This window comes from Mustelus asterias, chromosome 3 (assembly GCF_964213995.1).
Source record: "Mustelus asterias chromosome 3, sMusAst1.hap1.1, whole genome shotgun sequence".
In the NCBI taxonomy this organism is placed as follows: Eukaryota; Metazoa; Chordata; class Chondrichthyes; order Carcharhiniformes; family Triakidae; genus Mustelus; species Mustelus asterias.
The window spans coordinates 72,058,032-72,083,956 of NC_135803.1; the positions used below are offsets into that span (position 1 = coordinate 72,058,032).

Here is a 25,925-nt window from a genome sequence, read left to right on the forward strand (position 1 = left end):
GGATTTGAGGCCTATTTTAAATGGCACTGGAAAATGCACACCAATTTAACCACGAGCCTGACTGAGGCCTGCACTGCCTGAAACCCGCACTGCCTGAAACCCGGAAGCAAAAGCTTCCAGCAGCCAGGAAATAGGAGGAAATTTTCCAAGAAGTTTTTTTATATCTTCATGGGATATGAGCATCGCTGGCAAAGATATGCATTTATTGTCGATCCCGAATTGTCTTTTAACTGAGTGGCCTGCTTGGCCATTTCAAAGGGCAGTTAAGAGTCAGCCACAGTACTTGGATTTGGAGTCACATATAGGTCACACAAGGTAAGGGTGGCAGATTTCCTGCCCTAAATGGCATTAGTGAACCAGAAGTGTTTTTACAATAAACGACAATGTTCCATAGTCACCATTACTGAGACTAGCTTTTAATTCCAGATTTTATTAATTCAATGTAAATTCCAGCAGCTTCCATGGTGGGATTTGAACATTTGTCCCCAGAGCATTAGCTTGGGTTCCTGGATCACTAGTCCAGTGACATTACCACTACACCATAATATTCCCATACAGCATCTTTTAAATTTTGCTTTTAAGACTGTAGACCGGTTGGAGTGCTCCTCCTGACACCACGAGCATACATTGGGGCTTCCCTGTGATTGTGAACTTCTCTGATTCTTCCCCTCCCTTTCTTTATTTACATTGGTGAAGTTTATGTGGGTCCCAAATGATATCTGGACTCCAACCCAACAATTTTGACTCTCTCCCACCAGCTTTGGATGGAAATTGGTGTTAAGAGTTAAGATCGCCCAGGTTCCAAGCTCTTGTTGGAGGTGGTGGAGAGGGATCCAATAAGTGCGTGCTGTTTTCTCATACACCTGTACGTTTTTGGATATCAAGGTTACATCCAATTCCCTTTTGAAAATTATTATTCAATCCATTTCCATCACCCTTTCAGGCGATGCATTCCAGATCATAGTATCTAACTGAGATGAACATCATAATCTCCTCATCGGGTTGAGAATATCTGTGTTTTAGAGCTCAGGGGCTAATTAATGAAGAGCATTTTACCAAGAACTGTGAAACAAGGGAATTAGAAGAACCCAGGGTCAACACTTGGTTTATGTTGAGTTTATTGAAATTGGGATGAATTGAGAGAGATGTATAACGCGAGGCTGAATTTATATCGGCTCTATTTTACACCGGCTGGAATTCTCCAGCCGTTCACGCCAGCGGGGTTCTCTGGTCCTGCCGGTGACGCACCCCCTGCTGCAAGTTTCCCAGTGGCATAGGGTGGCTTCAATGGGAAGTTCCATTGACAGCGGTGGGATCAGAGGATCCCACTGCCAGCAACGGAACACCACCCCCCACCACTGAGAAAAATGCTGAGGGGAGATATGGGAATCTTACCACTATTTCCAAAATCAAATTTACCCTCAAGGAACAGAAATCGGACTGTGATCACAAGACTGATTTTTCCATCCTGGCTATAACTAACTATACTGCCCCATCAATTTATCTGCTTTAATAATGTCTGCACAAATTGGGACGAGGACCTTCCAACTCTCTTGTTTAAATGTTCCCAAAGCACACAGAAAATAGAAGGAGTAGGCCATTCAGCCCTTCGAGCCTGCTCCGCCATTCATTATGATCATGGCTAATCATCAAATTCAATACCTTGATCCCACCTTCCCCCTATATCCCCTGATCCCTTTAGCCCCAAGAATTGTATCTAATTCCATCTTGAACATTCCGTCATGATAATGTTAATAGAATATTGGTGTTTACAGCAATAAAGGAGGCCATTTGGCCCATCTTGTCTGTACTTTTTGCAGCAGCAATGCTAACACAACGTTTTGGCCTCAACTCCTTTCTGTGCTAGTGAATTCCACACATTCACCACTCTTTGGGTGAAGAAATTTCTCCCCCCCATTGTTAACATTCTTTCAGAATCTATTCTATCTAATCCTGTTAGAATTTTCTAAGTTTCTATGAGATCCCCTCTCACCCTTCTAAACTCCAATGAATACTATCCTAATCGACTTAGTGTCTCTTCATATGGCAGAACTGCCATCCCAGGAATCAACCAGGTAAGCCTTTGCTGCACTTCCCCTATAGCAAGAACATCCTTCCTCGGATAAGGAAACAATCTTTTTCAAATAATTCTTGATCTCTGAAGTACACACATACTCCCGTTCCAAATAACACTTTATAACCATGATCGAAGCTGGGTGAGACGTAAGGTGTCATCGGTTTTGATAGGGTGGTGTAGTGCATACCTGCGCAGGTATTGTTGTTGACCTCATCGGCTGAGGGACCTGAATCACTCGATTGACCCTGTCCTTCAACGATCCGCAACTCCTCCTGCGACGTCCCAGAGCGAGACATTCCAGCTGTACAACAATCCGACTGAAACTAAACACAACAGAGGGATCACAGAGTAAACTTCATATAACCATCCCAGCATCACTTCAGCAGGCACTGCTCCTGGGAATTCATGGTAATGTTAATAAAATATCGGTGTTTACAGCAATAAAGGAGGCCATTTGGCCCATCTTGTCTGTACTTTTTTCAGCAACAATCCTAAACTACCCTACTGAGCTATGCTACCTTATGATCCTGGATGTTCCATTAATTCAAGGATTTATTAAATTTTCCCATTAATGGTGTAATGGTCTCAATCTCAACCACTCACTTAACAAAGTGCCCCTGTTCCAACCACCCCCTGCATTAAGACATTTCTTCCAATTTCACTTCTCACTCTCAGTTACATTTTAAAATGCTGACTTTTCATTACTCATGTCCTAACCCTCATCACTGATCTAAACACCTTTATTAACTCTTCTCATGGCCTTCTCAACTCCAGTGGAGTAAACCCTAGAATTTCAAGTCCTTCCTTCTAACTCGAATTCGCCATCCCTGGAATCCCAGTGAATCAGCATTTTATGCTTCTGCTTTAATGTTCTTTTCACAACATGATATTCAAAACTGCACAGAGTGGTCCAACAATGGCCCAATCAATATTTTGTATACATTTAACATACTTCTATATTCTTGAATGTTACGCCTGCATTTATAAAACCTGAAATGATGTTGTTTCTTTGTTAAAGGCTTTACCAATCTGTACTTTCACTTCAGAGAATTATACATGTAAAGCCCTCGGTTTTTCTGTTCATCCACGTTCTTCAGTCTCTTTCTATTGAGCCTATAATCTCAAAACTTGGGGTGGGATTTTCCAGCTGTTCCCGCTGGCAAAATCTTCTGGTCCTGCTGAAGGCACATCCCCCCACGTGCCATGGGTTCCCTGACGGCAGATGTTACCAACAACGGGAAACCTCATTGACAGCGGCGGGACCAGACGATCCCACCACCAGTTAATGGCGGTGGATCGCCTCTGCCACTGCAAAACACGCCACGGGGCTCATGGGGAGGGGTGCAGGTATGGAAAATCCTGCCCTTAGTTTTTGCACCTTTCAGCGCTCCACACTAAATTGATTCTGTTATTGTCTACCAGTCTTCCTGAAATAGTCAAAAGGCTTAGAACCACAAGAAGGCATGGAACAATAAGATGCCATTCCACCCATCAAGCTGCCTCTTCTCTAGTCCCATATATAATCTGTGCAATCATGGATTCAATTCCACTCAACGACACTTTTCCAAACATCATGTACAGTCTATGTTATCACTGCTTCTCCACAACTATTTAATCTCACAGTTAGGAGTTACAGTGCATAATCTCAAGGACTGAATGAAAAGAAAGGTTTCTATTGGTATATCGACTTTTATGCTCATCAGACATCTCAAAGTGCATTATAACCAATCAGGTACTTTTGAAGTGCAGTCACAGTTATAATGTAAGAAGTGCGATGGCCAATTTCTACACAGCAAACTCCCTCAAACAGCAATGTGTGAAATAGTGTCATGGAAAATGTTACAGCCACCCAAGAAAACAGGCGAGGGCCTCTCCTTCAACACTCCCTCAGTACTGCACTGGAGTGTCAGTCTTGATTTTTATACTCAAGTTCTGGGGTAGGACTTGGACCTGGATCTGGATCTTTGTGACTCAGAAATGAGTGTGTCAGCAGTGCCACAGCTCACGCTCTCAGGGATAGGGTTGACTGTGGGTAATCTTAGGCTAGGAGTTACTTTTAAAGTTTAGCCAGAGTGCTACAGCTTACTTCCCCGCAGGGCTAGCTGTTGATTTTTACAATAAAAATTTGAGTTTAGTTCCAAATAACGACACATCAACAAGATGTCTTCAGAATATGAGACACAAATCTAGAAGTGCGTGCCCAAAATTTTATAATTTTGGTGAAAGATTTCTCATTTGTTTCTGCCTAGTTGTTTCCAAATGGAGTAATTTGTAATGGGATTCAGGAAATGCCTCTGTGAATGAAAAGCCTGCTCATTGTGTTACCTTCTCAAAGTGCTGATCATCAAAGGAGATTTTGGCTGTTCCTGATTGTCGAACTCCTGAACCGTAATCTGGAGCTTCCTCATCGGCTAAAATGGGACACAAAGAAAGAATATTACTCAGCGATATAAAACGGTGAGGATGAATGTCGTAACCTCCTTGAATTCTCTTTGCTACAAGATCTCGATTCATGACAGAATCGCAGAGTTGTTACAATGCAGGAGGAGGCCATTTGGCCCATCATGTCCGCACCGGCTCTCCAAATGAGCATCATGACTTAGTGCCATTCCCTTGCCTTTTCCCCATACCCCTGTACATTGTTTATAGTAAAATTCCACCAGCTGTTGTGGTGGGATTTGATCCCAGGTCTCCATGGCATTAGCCTGGACTTCAGGGTTCCTAGTCCAGTGACATTATCACTACACCACCATCTCCCCCAGTCTCTGCTGTTTAGCTAAATAGATTATGGGAGCCATTCTCCATGTTTCCACCTAATAGCAAGACTAACTGTACCAACATGGCTTCATTTCATGCATATTAAGGTTTTTACTCTGAAAATGAATTCACTAAATATAGGCGGTAATTTTACATTAACCTGCTGTGCACAAATCTGATGGGATTAGCCCAACTGACACCATACTCCGATTTTACTTTCCACTACTTGGGCTGAGTGTAAGAAGTGAAGCTGTTCCAGTCTGGTCAACTGGAAGCTGTGGCTATAATTATTGCTAGACTCTGTTCAATTCAATTTGTACGGCAGCAAAAAGCAATGAATCGGCATTCCATTTTGCACTCTAAGTAATTTTCCTACCCAGACTATCCAAACTTATTTCATATGGTTCTTTAAGGTCTACACAAATGGGGAGTTTCTTTCCTTTTCCCACCTCGGGCTGGCCCATTTCGGCCTGTATTGGTGGGGTCAGATCATTACCCAAGGCCCAAAGCACCGCAGATGCAGGCAATGGCTTCTACAACTGAAGATGTTGCTGGCTTCCTGGCGCACAAAGATATTTATCACTTTCCCAGCTCTATTTTCATTGTGTTTGATCTTGATAGTAAAGTGAGAAGGGAGGTCACTTGTATAGGACTACTGCCTCACGCAAATGCACTGTTCTGATCCCTGGGTTTACTCAATGACCTTGCAAAACCCAGGGTAATGCTCAGGAGACAAAGACTGAGATTTATGGACCTCTTTTATCAACTGCTTTCAACTAAGAATTAAAAAATCCCTGGTGCAAAGTAGAGAAGAGTCAGAATGAAGACATTTGTCTAATTATTCTGGACTGCCAGTAAATACAAGACCCAATACTGAGAGGAGAGTGTCTGACCCACTGTCCCACCCAGTCCCAGAGTGTGAAAGGACGGTGTCTGACCACTAACCCACCCAGTCCCAGACTGTGAAAGGACAGTGTTTACCCACTGTCCCATCCAGTTCCAGAGTGCGAAAAGGCAGTATCTGACCCACTGACAAACGAGATAATCATTGACTTCAGGAAGCGTAGTGAAGGACATGCCCCTGTCTACATCAACAGGGATGAACTGGAAATGATCGAGAGCTTCAAATTTCTAGGTGTCCAGATCACCAACAACCTGTCCTGGTCCCTCCATGCTGACACTGTAGTTACGAAAGCCCACTGAGCCTCTACTTTCTCAGAAGGCGAAGGAAATTTGGCATGTCCAACGACTCTCACCAATTTTTGCAGATGCACTATAGAAAGCATCCTTTCTGGATGTATCACAGCTTGGTATGGCTCCTGCTCCGACCAACACCACAAGAAAGTACAAAAGGTTGTGAACGTAGCCCAGTTCATCATGCAAACCAGCCTCCAATCCACTGATTCTGTCTACACTTCCCGCTGCCTCAGAAAAGCAGCCAGCATAATCAAAGACTCCACGCACCCCGGACATACTCTCTTTCACCTTCTCCCATTGGGAAAAAGATACAAAAGTCTGAGATCACGGATCAACCGACTCAAGAACAGCTTCTTCCCTGCTGCCATCAGACATTTGAATAGGTCTACCTTATATTAAGTTGATCTTTCTCGACAACCTAGCTATGACTGTGACACTACATTCTGCTCCCTCTACCTTCCTCCTATGTCCTCTATGAATGGTATGTTTTGTCTGTATAGCTTGCAAGAAACAATACTTTTCACTGTATCCCAATTAATGTGACAATAATAAATTAAATCACTTTCCCAGACGTCCCAGGGTGTGAAAGGACAACGTCTGACTCACTGTACCACCCATTTGCTCTGCGATACTCTCGTATACAAGTTCTTACTTACCGGAAATGGCCTGAACAGCCACACGTAGAAATCCTTTGACCTCTCCCTTCTCACTGACTATTGCCACACGATGTACTAGCGGCACTGGATACAGCAGGTTACTGAGGTAAACAAATGCTCTGGAAGAAAGAAGACAAAACACATCAGCCAGTCCACCCAACATCACATTCACATCATAGGTGGTTCTACAGTTCTTCAATGGCTCAGGGACTTCACAACTGGATTTGTTAGAAAACATGGCATTGATTGATTGTTTTTTTTGCAGTTGGAATGGGGTAAAGCCAAAAATCTTTGAAGGCAGTACCCTTACATTGGGAATGTGAGAAGGAATGGGTGCTTGGAAAATAGGAATGACCAGAAGTTTGCATTTGACTAACTTTCCTATTTTAAGCAAGTGCGTGTGCGGCACTGGTTTCAGTTTTACCACAGTCACTCCACTTTGCTGTTTGCTATTTCTCTGGGATTTTCCTTCCTCAGTACAGAGACTACAGGATCATTGAAAGAAAACAGCCTGATGGTCAAACAACTTGCTCTCATTCTTCGGTGTCATCTGTCAACTTAATAACTTCCCTCCCTAACAGCACAGTGAGTGTAGCTACACCGTATGGACTGCAGTGGTTCAAGAAGATGGCTCATCACCACCTTCTCAAGGGTAATTAGGAATGGGTGACAAATTGTGGCGTAGCCAGTGACACCCACATCCTGTGAAAGAATGAAACAAAAATAGGTTCCTGACAGTGCAAGGCGGCTGACAGTGCTGGTCCCAGTATCTCTGCTGTTTGAGTCCATTTATCTTATATAATGCAGTATTTCCTGCTCTTGGCCAGATTGTTAATCTGAGCGTTGTGTTGAATCCCCCAGTCTGGCAGCTGCACATAGGTACATAGGATCAGGAGGAGGGCATTTATCCCTTTTCCACAGCCCTATGGGTCAGAGAACTCTAAAGATTCACAATCCTCCATGTAAAGAAATCTCTCCTCATTTTGGTGGCATCCCCATTATTTTGAAATTGTGCCCCCTGGTTCTAGACTCTCCAACCAAGGGAAACATCTTATCTGCATCTAGAGTGTCTACTCCTTGAAGTAATTTGTGGGTTTCAATGAGATCACCCATAGGAATAGGCACGAGAGGATATTGCCCGCCTTCCTTTCATTTAAATGGCACCTTTTTAACCCATCGTGTGCTCAGAAGTTGCCATGGCATAATTAACTCCGCCCACCTATGGGAGAGGGATGCTGGTGGCAAACCTGAAATGGACTTAGCTGCGAAAGCAGAAATGAGAAATCAGGCATTATCAGTCTGGACGTGCATGTGATAGAAAACACAAGGATAAATGAATCAGGACTGTCTGGTTGAACTGTATCACCTTGCAGTCAAACAACAAAAGAGACTGTTATGTACTGACCAGCTGGGTCATGTTGTGACTGGATCCAACCAAAATTCATACATCACATACTCAAAAGTAGTAACTGGTACAAAGCTTCATGCATAGATAACGCCTCATGATGGCCTCTCCAGCTTCAGTCTTAGGATTACTAACACCAGCCCAACCAACCAGTAGCCCTTTCCTCCTACACTCTTCTTCAGTAAATCATGTTCTGCTGAACCACATCCTCCCAGTCAAATAACACATAAATGGAGCCCAGTTCTGGGATGAAATTATATCTAATTTGATGACAGACTATCTTTAAATGAGGCCCACCAAATGTACTGGCTATTGTGGGAGCCACATGTAGTAGGTCTGGAAGCTGCATGTTCAGGGCTGGGTCTCAGTGCTGTGGGGAACCCAAGTTCATTAGAACCATTCGTGCCGAATTTTACTGTTCTACATGGGAAGCTTCAGCCTCCTCTCTTATCCTCCCTTTAGTACTTTGCTGAATGTGCACCTTTTTAATGAAGGCAATATGCGTGGCAAGACTTGTGTGTTATCTAATAGTAGCCAGGAAGAACTTCAAAAATTCAGTTTTTGAATGTCAAAACCTCAACAAGGAAACTAGCTGACAGGAATCGAGGGACATGGACACTGGAAAGCGGCCTAAAATGTGCAACTCAGTGAATTTCGGAAAAATTAAGAAAATGCTTGCCTTCCTAAGGGTCCTTTTACAACCTCAGGTTTTCCTGAAGTGTTTTCTGGGCCGCAATTTTCTGGCCGCTCCTGTCAGCACTACCTTGCAGTCCCACCAAAGTCATTGAATGTTTGAATGACTCGCCATATTTGCTGCTGGGGAATGTTCCGGAAAATTCCGGCCTTAGCCAATGAAGTATTTTTGAAGTGAATGTCCCACAAACAGCAAAGAGATACTGACCAGATCATCTGTTTTCATAGTGAATTTGGTTGACGAATAAACATTGACATGACAGCAGAGGTATCCACTTCAGGATAGCGCCATAAGATTTTATACATCCACCTGAGAGCATTAGGCCAATTTAATATCTTATCTGAAAGCAGAACCTCTGAAAGTGCAGCACTGATCGTTGGCCTGGATTCTATATCACTTGTGGAGATTGAATTCATAACATTCTGATTGAGAGGTAAGAGTGTTACAAACTGAACTGTAGCCAATACATATTTAAGATGCTTGACTCTTATTAAAGGACTGGGGTTAAAAAGTCAAAGTCAACAGCTGAGTTTGTTTTTGTTGGTCACAAGCATAGTTTGCCCTCATTCTGAGTTCCTTCTTAAAGAGGAGGTAAGGGCAAACACAGAATGTTGCCCAATCGTGGAATGGAATTATGAGAGCTCTTGCAGTGGAATTCCAGTGAGGTGGCATTCCTAGTCACCCCTCCAAATCCACCCCCAATCCAAACCAAGCCCTTGGGTCAGGCCATGAGGCTGTAAGAGATAGGAGCAAAAGTGGGCCATTTAGTCCATCGAGCATCCTCCATCATTCAATAAGATCATGGCCGATCTGACTGCAGCCTTAATTCCATTCTCCTTCTTGTCTCACACAACCCTTGACTCTAGTGCCAATCAAAAATCTGTCCATCTCAGCCTTGAATGGATTTAATGACCCAGCCTCCACTGCACTCTATGAAAGAGAATTCCAAAGACTAATTACTCTCAGACATTACATTTTTTCTCACTTCAATCTTAAATAGGAGACCCCTTATTTTGAAACAATGTCCCCTAGCTCCAGATTCCTTTGACAAGGAAATATCCTCAGTATCTATCCTGTCAGCCCCCTCAGAATTTTTGTTTCAATAATATCACCTCTGATTCTTCTAAACTCCAATGAGTAGGAGGCTCAACTTGCACAACCTTTCTTCATAAGTCAACCTCAACCCCTTCATCCCAAGAACAGTCCAATGAGCCTTCTATGAACTGCTTACAATGCAAGTATATTCTTCCTTAAGTAAGGAGACCAAAACTGGACACTATTCCAGGTACAGTCTCATCAATAGCCTGTACAATTATAGCAAGAACAAAGAAAATTACAGCACAGGAACAGTCCCTTCACCCCTCCAAGCTTGCACCGATCATGCTTCCTGACTGAACTAAAACCCCCTACCCTTTCAGAGACCATATCCCTCTATTCCCATCCTATTCATGTATTTGTGAAGACACACCTTAAAAGTCACTATCGTATCTGCTTCCACTACCTGCCCCAGCAGCGAGTTCCAGGCACCCACCACCTCTGTATAAAAAACTTGCCTCATATATCTCCTTTAAACCTTGTCCCTCGCACTTCAAATATATGTCCCCTGGTAATTGACTCTTCCACCCTAGGAGAAAGCTTCTGACTATCCATTCTGTCCATGCCCCTCATAATCTTGTAGACTTCTATCAGGTCGCCCCTCAACTTCCATCGTGCCAGTGAGAACAAACCAAGTTTCTCCAACCTTTCCTCATAGCTAATGCCCTCCATACCAGGCAATATCCTGGTACATCTTTTCTGTACCCTCTCCAAAGCCTCCATCCTTCTGCAACCAGAATTGAACACTATATTCCAAGTACAGCCTAACTAAGGTTCTATAAAGCTGCAACATGACTTGCCAATTTTTAAACTCAATGCCCTGGCAAGCATGCCATATGCCTTCTTGACTACCTTCTCCACCTGTGTTGCCACTTTCAGTGATCTGTGCATCTGTACACCCAGATCCTGCTGCCTATCAATACTCTTAAGGGGTCTGCCATTTACTGTATATTTCCCATCTGTATTTGACCTTCCAAAATGCATTACCTCACATTTGCCATCTCTCCGCCCAAGTCCCCAACCAATCTATATCCTTCTGTATCCTCTGATGGTCCTCATCGCTATCCGCAATTCCACTAACCTTTGTGTCGTACACAAACTTACTAATCAAACCAGTTATATTTTACTCCAAATCATTTATATATATCATAAACAGCAAAGATCCCAGCACTGATCCCTGAGGAACGCCACTAGTCACAGCCCTCAATTCAGAAATGCACTCTTCCACTGCTACCCTCTGTCTTCTATGACCAAGCCAGTTCTGTATCCATCTTGCCAGCTCACTTCTGATCCCATGTGACTTCACCTTCTGTATCAGTCTGCCATGAGGGACCTTGTCAGAGGCCTTGCTGCAGTCCATGTGGACAACATCCACTGCCTACCCTCATCTTCATCACTTCCTCAAAAAACAAGTTAGTGAGACACGACCTCCCTTTCACAAAACCATGTTGCATCTTGCTAATACGTCCATTTATTTCCAAGTGGGAGTAAGTCCTATCTCGAAGAATCATCTCTAATAAAGATTTCCCTACTTTTATATTCCATTCCACTTGCAGTAAAAATCAACATTCCATTTGTCCTCCCAATTACGTACAAGGACACCAGGTACCATAGTGGACACCAATGCCACAGTACTCTGCAGTCTCTCTCTATTTAAATAATATTCTGTTTCTCTGCCCTTCTTGCCAAAGTGGACAACCTCACATTTCCCACATTATACTCCATTTGCCAAATTTTTGCCCACTAACCATATATTGCCTTTGTACACTCACCCCCTCAGAACCTACATATCTTTATATCATCAGTAAATTTGGCTACAATATAGTTGGTCCCTTCAACTAAATCATTGTTATAGATTGTAAGCAGTTGAGGCCCTAACACTGAGCCCTAACACTGGCACTTTACTAGTTACAGTTTGTCAACCTGAAAATGAGCATTTAATACGACTCTTTGCCTCCAGTTAGTTAGCCAATCCCCTATCAATGCTAATATATCATCACCAACATCATGAGCTCTTATTTTCTGTAGTAACCTTTCATCTGGCAACTTATCAATTCTTTTTTCAGAAATCCAAGTACAGCTATTGGTTCCCCTTTATCCACCCTACTTGTTACATTCTCAAAGAACTCTAATAGTCAAACACTAATTCCCTTTCGCAAAACAATGTTGATTCTGCCTGATCGTATTATGATTTTCTAGATGTCCTACGACTATCTTCTTAATAATGGTTGCCAACATTTTCCAAACGACAGCTGTTAGACTATCAGGGCTACAGTTCCCTGCTTCCGTCTCCCTCTGTTCTTGAATGATGGTGTTACCTTTGTGGTTTCTCAATCCCCTGGGACCGTGCCAGAATCCAGAGAATTTTGGACGATTGCATACACTATCACTGCAGCCACTTCTTTTAAATCCCTAGGATGCAGACCATCAGGTCCAGGGGATTTGTCAGTCTTCAGTTCCATCAAGTTCCTCGTCCTTTTTTTCTAGCAATCATCATTGTTATAAATTCCTCTCTCTCCTTTTTGTCTCCTGCCTTTCTACAATTCTTGAGTTGTTTTTTGTGCCTTCTACTGTGAAGAGATACAAAATACTCATTCAAAGTCTCTACCGTTTCCTTGTTTCCATGATTAATTCCCCAGTCTCACTGTCTGGACTAATGCTTACTGACGCTATTCTTCCTTTTTATATACTTACTGAAACTTTTACTCTGTTTTCATATGTCTTGTTATTTTTGTCTCCATATTGCAATTTGTCCCTCTTTATTGTTTTTTAAACCAAACTTTGCTGGTTTCTAAAGTTTACCTAGCCTTCTCGCTACTACTAATCTTTGCAGCATTGTACATCCTTTCTTTCAATCTGATACCATCCTTAATTTCTTTAGTTAGCCATGAATAGTGCATCCTTCTCTGAGAGAATTTATTTATTTTTGTTGAGATTTATTTTAAAAATTCCTTAAATGTCTGCCACTGCTTATCTTAACTTTTAATCCATTTTTTCCAATTCACTTTAGCAACTCTGTATTTGTACCCTTAGTAAATGCCTTTATTTAAGTTTAAGACACTAATTTCAGATCCACATTTCTCATTCTCAAACTGAATGCAAAATTCTATCATGTCATGATTACTCGTGCTGAGAGATTCCTTGACTGTGAGATTATTCCTGTCTCATTACACATTACCAGACCTAAACCAGCCTGTTCCCTACTTGGTTTCAGAACATATTGTTCTACGAAACAGTCCACAATACATTCTATGAACTCCTCCTCCAGGCTTTCCTTGCCAATTCGATTGATCCAACCTATGTCCAAAGATGTGCGGGTTAGGTTGATTGGCCATGTTAAATTGACCCTAGTGTCAAGGAGATGCTTGGGGTTGTGGGAATAGGGCCTGGGTGGGATTGTGGTCGGTGCAGACTCAATGGGCTGAATGGCCTCCTTCTGTACTGTAGGGAATCTATGATTCTATGGTATGATAATTAAAATCTCTCACAATCACTTTCATAAAAGCCCCCATTATACCTTGATTTATACTGTCCTATAACAGTTACTGTCAGGAAGTATATAAACCACTCCCACTGGTGATTTATTTCCTTCATTATTTCTCACCTCCACCCAAAATGATTTTACATTTTGATCCTCCAAAATAAGATAATTTCTCACTACTGTACTGATTTAATCCTTTCATAACAGAGGTCCCCATCTCTTTTCTTCTTCCTGTCCTTCCGAAATGTCAAATACCCTTCAATTTATGAGCGACGTGGTGGCACAGTGATTAGTACTGCTGCCTCACAACGCCAGGGACCGGGGTTCAATTGCAGCCTTGGGGTCACTGTCCGTGTGGAGTTTGCATGTTCTCGCTGTGTCTCCATGGGTTTCCTCCAAGTGTTCCGGTTTCCTTCCACAGTTCAAAAATGGGCAGGTTAGGTGGATTGGCCTTGCTAAATTGTCCCTTAGTGTAGGTTAGGGGGATTAGCACGGTAAATATGTGCAGTTATGGGGATAGTGCCTGGATAAGATGCTCTTTTGGAGAGTGGACTCGATGGACCAAATGGCCTCCCCCTTATGAACTGTAGGGATTCTATTCTATTCTGGTCCCACTCATGGTCACTTTGCCACCATGTCTCTGTAATGGCTATATCATACTCGCTCATTTCTATTTGATTTATCAATTCATCCATCTTGTTACAAATGCAGCCCGCATTCAGATAAAGAAACTTTAATTCTGTTTATTTTTACCATTTTCCCCTACTCTGGCCTTATTTGCTAGTGCACTCTTATGCTAGCATGTTCTGTCCCTTTCTGTCACACTTGAGTTACCATTGTTCGCATTGTTACTCTGCACTACTGCCTTGTCCTTTCTTTTTAACTTTTAAAAATCTCCCATTCCACCATCATTTGCATTTTTGCTGCCAAAAGGAAGCATAGTATGAGTGAGTATTGGTCCCCGACTGAGGGAAATAGATCAGGATCGAGGGGGTTCAGAAAGATGGGCAGGTGTCAAACTGGAAGATGAGAAGGTCACTAAGCACCTTCCACTTACTGCTGCCAAGAAGCAACAGTAACTAGGTGGGTGGTAGGAAAATATGTTGGGGACCCATAACCCATCTTTCTGCTGCCATGTACCTGCAGTGGACAGGGAAGGAGCAGCTATTTGCACGGGAGAGATAGTGGCATGGTGCTAATGTCACTAGACTAATAATGCAAAGGTCCAGGCTAATGCTCTGGGGCCACGAGTTTGAATCCCGTGATGGCAGAAGGTGAAATTTAAATTCAATTAATAAAATCATGGCGGCCATGATTCTGTCTTTGATTGTAAAAAGTCATCAGGTTTGAGGAGGAAATCAATTATCCTTATCTACATACACAATAATGTGGTTGGCTCTTAACTGCCCTCTGTAATGACCTAGCAAGCCATCCAGTTCAAGGGCAACAAATGCTGGTTTTGTCAGCGATGCCCACATCTCATTAAAGGAATAAAAATTTACAAAACGCAGTGGGTGAGGGAGGTAGCAGTAGGCCTCATCCCAGGCATTTGGAATACTGCGTCCAGTTCTGGTCACCACACTACCAGAAGGACGTGGAGGCTACAGAGAGAGTGCAGAGGAGGTTTACCAGGATGTTGCCTGGTATGAAAGGGCTTAGTTATGAGGAGAGATTGGGTAAACTGGGGTTGTTCTCACTGGAAAGACGGAGGATGAGGGGAGACCTAATAGAGGTGTATGAAATTATGAAAGGCATAGATAGGGTGAATGGTGGGAAGCTTTTTCCGAGGTCTGTGGTGACGTTCACGAGGGGTCATAGGTTCAAGGTGAGGCGGGGGGGGGGGGGCGGGGGGGGCAGGTTTAACACGGATATCAGAAGGACATATTTCACACAGAGGGTGGTGGGGGCCTGGAATGCGCTGCCAGGCAAGGTGGTGGAGGCGGACACACTGGGAATGTTTAAGACTTATCTAGATAGCCATATGAACGGAGTGGGAATGGAGGGATACAAAAGAATGGTCTAGTTTGGACCAGGGAGCAGCGCGGGCTTGGAGGGCCGAAGGGCCTGTTCCTGTGCTGTATTGTTCTTTGTTCTTTGAATTTTCCCTCATTTTGTGCTGCAGTCCTGCTCAATTTCAGGTGAGATCACGGGGAAGGATCCAGCCCCCAGTTGTCAAGCATTTTAAGATAGGAAGCCTTCCAGAAACTGGCTACAAATGAAATCCGAAAATATTGGGGAAAAGTAGTAATTTAAATGGATCAATACCTATTCTGCCCACCTGGCAAAGAGTGCAGAGAGCAAACTTGCAGAGGTTCAGAGTTCTTCCTTAGCTATTCTGCAGCTGATAGCCCTGAGGTAGGCCTCCCCACCTCATCCGCTATGAGGAAGAATCCATTTTCTGCATTGTACTTCTCTTCAGTAACATCAACAGGAGATGGTGCAGCCACTTTATGTAAAAGCTATGGGAATGTGGATCATTGTTCTGCCACTCCATGGTACTGCATGCAGACATATATGTAGGTCTAAAAAACAACGGTCCCCATATCCATTAACCAGCATTATTTCAAGAGCTGTGCCTCATTTTCTTGAATGTATCCATTCTCAAGCAGTTGACAACAAATCAGTTTTGAGGTGGATGCTATTACTGACCTCAGGTTTGACCATTTTAAGGTGATTATTGTTACCAGGACTTGTCATTTGTTACTCTGGGATTTTTTGGATCCAACTCTGAGGCAAACTTTGACAACGTTTTATCTCGTGAAACATGCTGAAATGTCTGCGAGAAAGACAAATCTTTGCTCTCAACTCTGCTGCTGGGTATCATGCTAAGTGGTGCCACGCACGGACGTTGAAGAATAGAAGGAATGTCCAAACAATCCCTCAGAAAATCCATCCATTATCCAGTGGCCTCAATAACCTTAGCATGACAACACCTCGCGAGGCTCAATATTGTCAAATAATTTAACCATTGGTAAGTTCTTGGGAGGCAGGGTTGGACTGTCCATGATCACTGGTAGTGGTCCTTGTTTATCAAAGAATTTGTCTAGATTGCTGGTTAAGCAGAGTAATTTTGAAAACAGACACAAATATGAATACTGAACTGGCATAATAATCCATTTCGTGGATTCTTGTGGAGTCACCGAAAAGATGCATTACTTGATGTTTGCTTAACTAGATTTTACACAAAGGCTATTGAATTCACTGAGATGGCCACTAGCAGTAGGGTTTCCATTGTTGAGGTTATATTCAAGTATGGGGGAAGGGGGGGGAAGAGAGACTAAAGTCCCTGAGTGACCAAAGTAGAACCACCTATAATCTTCATCCAACAAATACAGCACGCCACAGTGCCAGGACGAAGAGCAGCAAAACAAATCAGCATCAAAAGCCAGCCAGAGCCAGCCAGGCGACAGCAACCGTGGACAACCACACATGTACGACTAAAGGATAGAATCATCAACAAATCACAATCAGCATGGAGGGGGAAGGGGTGGGTCACTGCCGTTTTGCAATCGAGCAAACTGTGTCGACATAAAACATCTGCAATATACAAAAAAGAAAAGAAAGAAAGATATTCAGTAGCATTAAGTACAAGCAACCATACTGGATCCTGTGGATTCAGTCTGCTTCAAGAGGAAACAGCGTCTTAACGGGACTAAGACCCAGCTTCTGATTTTCTGAATTGCGGATCTTCCACAAATAATGGAAGATCACACTCACAAGATCAAAACTTCTCATGGATTCAACTTGATCATAAACTAAAGTTTTATCAGGCATTTCAATGTATATCCTGTCACATGGAACTTTTCACAAACCCAGAGTTGGAAGCAAGGGTGGCAGGGAAATAGAGAAAACAATCTTATGATGGGGAGCGACCCCTGGGGATAACTTGTTCGGTGTGGTTTTGATGTATAAATTTACAGTTTTTTTTGGTATGAGCCAGAAATTTCTGGCAACCAGACACCGCAATGCCATCATTCAGCGTTTCCTTATTTCATCATCCTTCCCAGAGTTCATCTCCCAAGGCATGGCATTTCCCAGCATGTTTCTATCCTGAAACAATTCATTGTTACTGCTTAAATTTAGCAAGGGCACATCATGGCAGGGCCCAGAATTTGTGAATTACAATTTGGCATTTGGGTTTAATTAATGGACTACGTTTCACTTTCCTTATCATATGGTCCAAATAATGTGAGCATTGCCTTTCCCTGAATTTCTCAACATGGTATTCAACTTCCAAGGTTAAAAGCATGACCCTCAGCAAATACTGAATTTCAAGTACTTACTCAAGTACTTTCCAGCGAGCTCAAACCTTGCCTTTCTCGCCTCAACTGTTTTCAGCTGAAGAAAGCAGGCACTGCTGCTTATGGGTACGTTATTCAAAACAGTGCAACTTTTCAGTGGTTAGGAACTTCATTGAGAATCATAAACAAACTCAGTAAAGCAAAGGGGCAATCAGATCCAAACTTTTTGTGCATCTCACTTCTCCAAGATTTGAGAGGTTAATCTGAGAAGACCTCAAACAATACATACGAGACATACACTGGTTGCTTCCCTTCAATCTACCATGGTCAGCTGTGTGAAAGCTCATGCCCAGGAACTGACCCTCGATGGCAAAGAGTGGAGACTGCTGTGTTCTGATAACTTCTGTCAAGGTGGAAAACAAGCAAGAATATTGTAGATGTAATGATACGGGACACTATCTTCTGAAAACCTCCATATGCCTTTCAAGTATCTTGGTTTTGACAGTACATTTCAACTTTGCAAAACTGGGTTTAAATGGAATCAGTAATGTGCTCTCCAAACTTCTGTGAAATGGTCAGATACCTTCTGTTCCCAAGTGGTGGCAATATTAAATTCACTGTTGAGGTACATTGGATGGTTTGGTGTTAGATCCACTTAATGACCTCTTTACAATGTTCCGAGATCTTTAACTTTGAAGAAGGATTTTGGTTTATGGGAAATTTCATGGTAATCAAAGTTGGAAATTCCAACATGTCTTAGATTGGGAATAGAGTAGGTTGAGTGAAGGAGATCCAACAGTTGGTGGCCAGAATACTGTTCTCTTTAAATAACTGAAATGCTTTGGTCTTTCTTTTTTAATGAATCTTAGTTAATTATACTGAGGGCTAAGTTAATTCTTCATCTTTCAATATTCCCCACGTCTCTGCCAATATCACTATTCAACCAGCTGAGGAAGAATGGGGTCATCTTTTCTTTCTTCCTCCATTTGAGGAGGTGCCCTGACTTTCCTCAGTGCTCAATTTGTTGGAATGGTGGTCAATATGTACTTGGTTAGAGGGAGATACATGGAAGATGAGGAGAATAGTATTACACATGTCCTAATATTTCAAAGTACTTGGAGTTACACATTTTAATTAGGTTTATTCTAATTCTGGTCCAGATGAATTGTAGTAATGACAATCGGAAACATATTGCACACATAATTGTACCAAATGCCATTCAATGAATACATAGGGACTGTGCAGCATATATCCCATCAGTGAAAACAACTCCAGTCTACTCAGCCCCGATTTTAAAGGTTGACCTGATGGTGAAAGTTTTTATTCCATTGCCCATCACTCCCAAATATTTATTCTCCAAGGTTTCTCAATAAAGGGCCCATGAAAAGCACAGAACAGAGAATGAGGCTCCCATCTACCATGGAATTTCCGGGCAGGTTAGCAGATCCTCAAGGATGCCATCATCAAGATCCTATCAAACCTCCATGAACAGCACCATCCTGAGTATTGCTCTGTGCACATAAGCATAATGTTGGTGTTGACCCAAACATTGCACTGATTAAACTGATGCATCAAGTGAGTCTCAGGCACCTGGAACACGTTTTATGATTTTTAGTCATGAATCTTTTTCAGGACTTATGAGTTGACATCTTAATATGATAGTGTGAGTGTCTTTACTGAATGCATCAGCACAAGATGTGTTTCTGAACACAATGAAGTGAAATTAAATTAGGACAGTGATTTTGCTGTTACAGAAATTGTTATGAAAGCATGTTTCATTAAATACATTGCAAAGGAGGAGAAATAACATCTGAATGAACAGGCTTTAACAAAGTTACGCCTTTCCTACCCTGCTGACTCTAGGGGGACGTGGCAGTGCCATCACTGATTCAGCGCAACACGGGTCTGCACCAAATCTGGATCAACAGGAATAATGACACCCATCTGACTCATTCGACCATCAGAAAGAGATATCTTGGACACCGGCAAGACACTTGAAGCAGACTGAATATACGGAGCTGGTAACAAGATTGGTGAGGTGCAAAGGTGGCATGCTCAGAACACAAAGCTTTCAACACAAGAAACAAAGAAATGAAGAACGTCAGTTGAAAGGAAACATTGGCTAAACTTTAAAATACGGTAGAGCCAGCTTCTAATATAGCGCCTACAAAATTAACAGAATATAACCAGCACACGGTGCAGCAAGTTCCAAAACGGTGGCACAGCAGATTTCAAAATGGCGTGCATGGTTCAAGAAAATTATTTTATTAGTTTTCAAAGCTGCTGTGCTTGGATAGCCAATTCAGATAAATTGTAACATGTTTGGAAACTGGATGCCCTGGCATGCCTTGTTGCGATGCCCTGGCACACCCTACTCAGAATGCCTGGCATGCCCTATTGAGATGAGCTGGCAAAGGGACAAGCTCTTTCATCAGGAGAACATTAGGATTCCCAGCTGTGAAAGAAGATCTGAGTTTAAGCTATAAATAAATGACAACATGGCATGAATTATTAAAACCGACAAGACAACTGCAGTGACACCCAAAGTGACCCTCGATGTTTTAATTAACATATAAGTATAACTGATCAGTATTATGATCCAACAAGTGCTCTCAAACCTCCTGAAATTATCAGAAGCAACATATTGAACAGGTTCATTAAATACATCAGGAAGCAAAGTCATTTTTAAAATATGATACTCTCCTTATGATGGTCACACTCTGGAGGATTCTCTACCTTCACTTCATGTGACCAAACTATTCAGTGGCCTTTTCAACAAGGATTAAACATCATAATCCTTTTCAAGGGAATGATGAGGAATGGACTGAGACTGACTAACACACTGGAGAACTGTAAGCGGTGGACGATGAAAGGAGCAGGTCAGTGATCCAGAGAGAAAGAGAGATCAAGTTGGAGAAACAACATTTTCTTAACGCTGCACTTGAGTGTCAGCTGAATGCATTTGTTTCTTACTCAGAGGCAGGAGGGGCTACTACTCAGCTAAGGCTAGAACCTTTAATGGGAGCTCTGTTTTTCCTCAACCGTAGTTACTGTGCTGACTTCATTTCCTTCCCTGATGCTTGCAATGCATCACATTGAACCCTGGTCGGAACTCCTAACCCCTTTTCTATCTGTCTCCAAAATTACTTTGCCTCTGCACATCACCTCACCTCCACAGCTGTCTAGATCGTCAAGACCTTCTTTGATGGTCTGCCAAACTCAATCCCACACAAACTTAAACAAACTCCACCACCCCCAACTTGACCCTATACTAAGCTGCACTCCCAACACCCCAATTTCAAAATTCTGGCCCCATAGTTAACTTAGTACCCTTGTCTCCACCGTACGTCCTTTGTCAATGTAGGAGTCTTCATCCACTTAATCTATTCTCTCACCAACTCTGCCCCTAAAATTGTTACTGGTCATTTCTTTGCTCCTTGCTTTTAAATGTTGTTTCAATCTATCTTTTTGACTTTGCTTTCGTTATCTCCCTTAACGCTTCTATTACTATTCAGACATTGCTCTCCTAATTAAGAAACTGATTAGTTCCTAGTCAGACCGTTTACTAAATTAAGAGACAATAGACACATTCAATTTGTTGTTTCTTGTTGCTACAGAATCTCAGAGCTCCAACATTAAACAGTGAGGAGGAAGTACCTACTGCTGTGAGGCTCTGTTTTGCTAAAGGTAATGATTTATTTCAGTCCAAACAATCAAAAATTTTACTGAGAATTTTTTTTTTAAAAAGGAGCACAATTCTTAACAACAGTTCACCAAGAGGAAAATAAATCCTGTATTATTGCAGGTCTCACTGCAGTGTCCTATCGTCAACCATCTGGAATCCACTGAGAAATTGCTCTCTTTAAGAGATACAGTGGAATCCATACATATGCACCTCTCATGTAAGCAAGGCCACAGAGATTCTTTTTACTAGTGGTTTACCTGTTAGGAGATGGAAATTTAGCCTACTCAGTGGTATCCAGCTTGACTGCCCAACTCATTAGATTTGGTAGGACAAATCTTGGTGATTTCATATTCAAGATCTACCTGAAGCGGTTTATTAGCGAGCCATTTATATTGCCAAGTACGATGGCTGAGGTTGAGGTGAGATGCCACACAACTCATTTCTCATGCGCTTTCCTGCTTTAGAATAAGCAGAGAGTGGAAGCTGCAATTCAGTCACCATATCCCCAAACACACAAGGAGATGTTTCTTTTCCTGTCGGTTTAGCCTGTCTTTGCTCTGCAAGACAGCGGCCAACTATCACTTGTTAATAATGTAGACTGACGGTGCTCAATCTCACTCTGTGGAAAGAAACTCATGCACAGGAGTCTCTGCTCGGGTCTCGCACTTCACAAGGAGGCCAGAGGGCAGATATTCATTGCGGTCAAATATATACCTTCTGAAATCGACTTGCTCAAATGGTACCCTGGGTAGTACAGGGTGAATGTGAATATTTATCCCCGCATAAACTTCCAGATCGACTGTAATCATTATTGGTATGATGGTCTGATAACAATCAGTGCTTTTATTTCACCACTCTATTGCATATTATAGGATTCCACTCTATCTGCTTAAGTGACCTTACTTCTGGAGCAGTCTATACACATGCTGCTTGTAATTCCTATGCATCATTTGACTTTTCCAATTTTTTATGGAGGAAGGCTTTATCACTTTTATAGCCTTTCGATACAGCTTATTCCAGGTCATACCTTGAGCGAGACCACTCCCTCAGTGTAAGCCAGCAGCCCTGGGGCCAAACCTAGAGCTTGAGGCATTTGGTTCCCACAGCCTTGAGATGTGCCGTGACCACTTGCCACGGAGGTAACCATTCTCAGCGTGAAAGAGCTAGTCCCTTCCCATCATGCTCTAGAGACCTCACCAACCTTCCCACTAAACTGAACCAGGGTGAGCGGTCGTAAAACGGGTCCTGGCCATCATGGTGGATCTGGTACCCTTCGTCTCCCCCCAGGTCAGAAAAGGGATCGTCCAGAAAGGTTTCATCGTCCAGCTCCTCCTCCTCCTCCTCCTCCTTCCCATCATGGTGCTCATCTGCGAGCTCAGTGATGTCAGAGTCAGGGTTCGAGAAGGTGGGGGAGGGGGTGAGATCAGCCATGCGCTCAGTCATGCAAGTGTTGAAAATGGGAGAACTAGTACAGCCAGAGACAGGGGAACTAGGGTTAGTACAAGACAAAGACATGTTAAATAAAAACCTTATCATTCCACAAGCTGTAAGAAACCCTCTGACTGACAGTGAAGATACTGTCAAATTGGCCACAGGGAAATCTGAAGTCAGTAAGCTATGGTCAGAAGCTATTTCCTATTAAGTATCTATGGTGGCCAGAATTTTTGTCAAGCTGCCAATGGACACAAAGAGCAGAGTCCAGCCGAGAAATGTACCATCCATTTGGGTCACCCATTGGCAAAGCTGATGTGCAATGGATAGACTTTCTAAAATAAGAAAAACTGGAAAGCTAACTTAAGATGTGATAATATTATACAATCGTATAAAGTTTAAATCACACCAACAAATGACCTTGTAGAGTGACGTGGCTGCTGAATGGCCATGATGGTGTTGGGAAGAAGCACATCCTAGCGGCATTATCCCACCTGCTGAGGACAGCACCATTGGTGCAAAAGAAAGCACCAGATTCAGCCAAGCACTTCCCACTGCTCGCTGACCACTTCTGACCCATCTCTTGCTGACCTCACAGAACTCAAGTTTAGTTTTGGAACACCCCAATCAGATTCATTGTCATTATCAGAGTGTTTCATACAGCGAAGCTTGCAGTTGGCATCCACATCACTGGACAGTCACATGGCCTTGCTGTCACCATGTTTGGTTTTTGCCTGGTAGCACTTGCAACGAGGATAGAATAATATAATACAGGAGGAGGCCATTCAGCCAATTGTGCCTATACAGGCTCTTTGAAAGAGCAATCCAATTAATCCCACCCCCATGCTCTTCCTCATAGCCCTGCAAGTATTTCCTTTTCCAAGTGTGCTGTATATCCAATTTCTTTTTGAAAGTTACTAGAGAATCTGCTTCCACCATCCTTTCAGGCAGTGCATTCCAGATCACAACTCGCTGCCTGAAATATATTCTCCTCACCCCCACTCTGGTTCTTTTGCCAGGTCTGGTGAGTGTAACTGGAAGAGTCAATGAACAATTCAGCAGCTATGGTGTGATATGATGGTCCATTAGTCAAATATTTTCCCCATCAACAGTCAGTGATTATCCCTGGTGTGGTCAGTCAAAGGAATTGGAAGTCAATCAAATAATCGACACAGGGATTGGAAAATTGGGCACTGCAGACACCACCCAAAAACAATTCCCACCTTCCTCATCACCCATTAAGTTTATTTTTTACAAAGGAAGCTTTTATCCAAATCAGGAGTGGATGTTCATTTGGCAACCAATCCTTGACCTAAAGCAGGAAGTGTATGAGGATGTTCAGAGGGCCAAGCTACAAGCACAGGTCAACAAATCATTTCAGTCCTCACTGAGCTTCATCCTGCCTAGTTGATATTTCGATGCATGCCAAGACAGCCTGTATTTGTGGATGGAAATCAGACTCAGCAGGCACATGGATTGATTGGTGAAGTGGATGCCCAGAGTGCAAGTTCACAAATAAACTCAAAATTCAGCATTTTCCAGTGAATTGTACAGAAAGTGTAAACAGCACATTGCAGAAATCTTTAAAACAGTATTCATCATTTTTTCGGGATATCACAATATGACATTCAAACTGTATGCTCAGTGCTCACTAAAATTCACCATGCATTGATCTCGCTCTTTCACTAGAAGTGGAATGGCTCATTACTTGGGCAAGGAAGGGTGCAAAACATGGGTGTAAGCGGTACAGGGTGTGGAACACAGGAGTGACCAGTAACGGGTGTGGAACACAGGAGTGACCAGTAACGGGTGTGGAACACAGGAGTGACCAGTAACAGGTGTGGAACATAGGAGTGACCAGTACACTGTGTGGAAGACAGGAGTGAGTAGTACAGAGTGTAGAACACAGGAGTGACCAATACAGAGTGTGGAACACGGGAGTGACCAGTACAGGGTGTACAGCATGGGTATGTGAATTGTGTTTAACTGTATGCAGGTGGTGAGCATGAACTGGGGATTCACTAGTGTCTTTATATATAAGCACAGACTGAAACACCTCTTATAAATAAATGGTTCTAAAAGTGTGTAAAGATTGGCTCCAGTTCTACGCTGCATCAAATGGCTTTCTGATTATAACATGGTAGCAGATGGTGGTTGCCCAAAGAACAAAGAAAATTACAGCACAGGATCAGGCCCTTCAGCCCTCCAAGCCTGCACTGACCATGTGTAGGGTGAAAGGTGAAGGTCAGAAATAAAGAACACTTTTCAGACAATCCTAGAAACCATTGTGGGAAATGTCAGAAAGCAAATATAAATTGTCAGGGTATGATAACCCTCTGATGTTCTCAGAGTTCTGAACCATATGACCAGTGGAAGAATGAAGTGGACATGTGTACAGGGGTTACGTCCCAACCAAATAACAAGCAGAGAAAGGCCTGGGTGATTTTGATTCCTACACAAAGTAAAATTAAAGGTATTGGGTGGGATTTTCTGGCCTCTCCTGCTGCATGTTTGCCAGCAGCAGAGGCGACATGCCATAAACGCTGGCAGGATGTTTGGTTCCTGCCGACGTCTATGCCGTTTTGTGTGGCTTGCCTGTCCTGCAGCCAGGGAACCATAGGTTCATGGACGAAAAGAAATTGGTTTAGGTTGGAGGGTCACAGTTTTTTTTTTAACTGGTCGGTGCAACATCGTGGGCCGAAGGGCCTGTTCTGCGCTGTAATGTTCTATGTTCTATGTTCTATGGGGAATGGAGCTACACGGTCATCCGTTGGATAGTGCTGAAGATTGATAATAATGAATTCTTGGACGAATGTATAAGATGCATATGATGCATGATTGGACTTTGAAACAGATGGTCATTGCATGGAAAGATACTGAACAGATTATATTAAAGATTGACATATTCTTTCATGGGATGGGGGCGTTGCTGGTCAGCGCCAGCATTTGTTGGTCATTCCTCATTGCCCTTGAACACTGAGTGGCTTGCTAGGCCATTTCAGAGAGCTGTTAGGTTGTAGGCCAGACCAGATAAGGACAACAGATTTCGCTACATAAAGGACATTAGTGAACAAGGTGGGTTTTTACGATAACGGTTTCATGGTCTCCATTAGATCTTTTAATCCAGTTTTTTTTATTGGTTCCCAGAGTCTCTGAATTACTCGTCCAGTGATAATACCACTACATCACCACCTCCCCTCAATACT

The 25,925-nt window shown here is 42.8% G+C and overlaps 1 protein-coding gene across 1 annotated transcript in view; it reads right to left on the reverse strand.

Moving 5' to 3' along the window:
- The window catches only part of kif1aa (kinesin family member 1Aa), a 253,452-nt gene that overhangs the window by 16,269 nt on the left and 211,258 nt on the right, over nucleotides 1-25,925 (reverse strand). The window contains exons 28-31 of the mRNA XM_078202933.1: nucleotides 22,490-22,771; nucleotides 6,688-6,806; nucleotides 4,403-4,488; nucleotides 2,265-2,400 (exon numbers count right to left, since the gene is read on the reverse strand). Of these exons, the coding sequence (XP_078059059.1) occupies nucleotides 2,265-2,400; nucleotides 4,403-4,488; nucleotides 6,688-6,806; nucleotides 22,490-22,771 (623 nt within the window). The remainder of the gene's footprint in view (nucleotides 1-2,264; nucleotides 2,401-4,402; nucleotides 4,489-6,687; nucleotides 6,807-22,489; nucleotides 22,772-25,925) is intronic.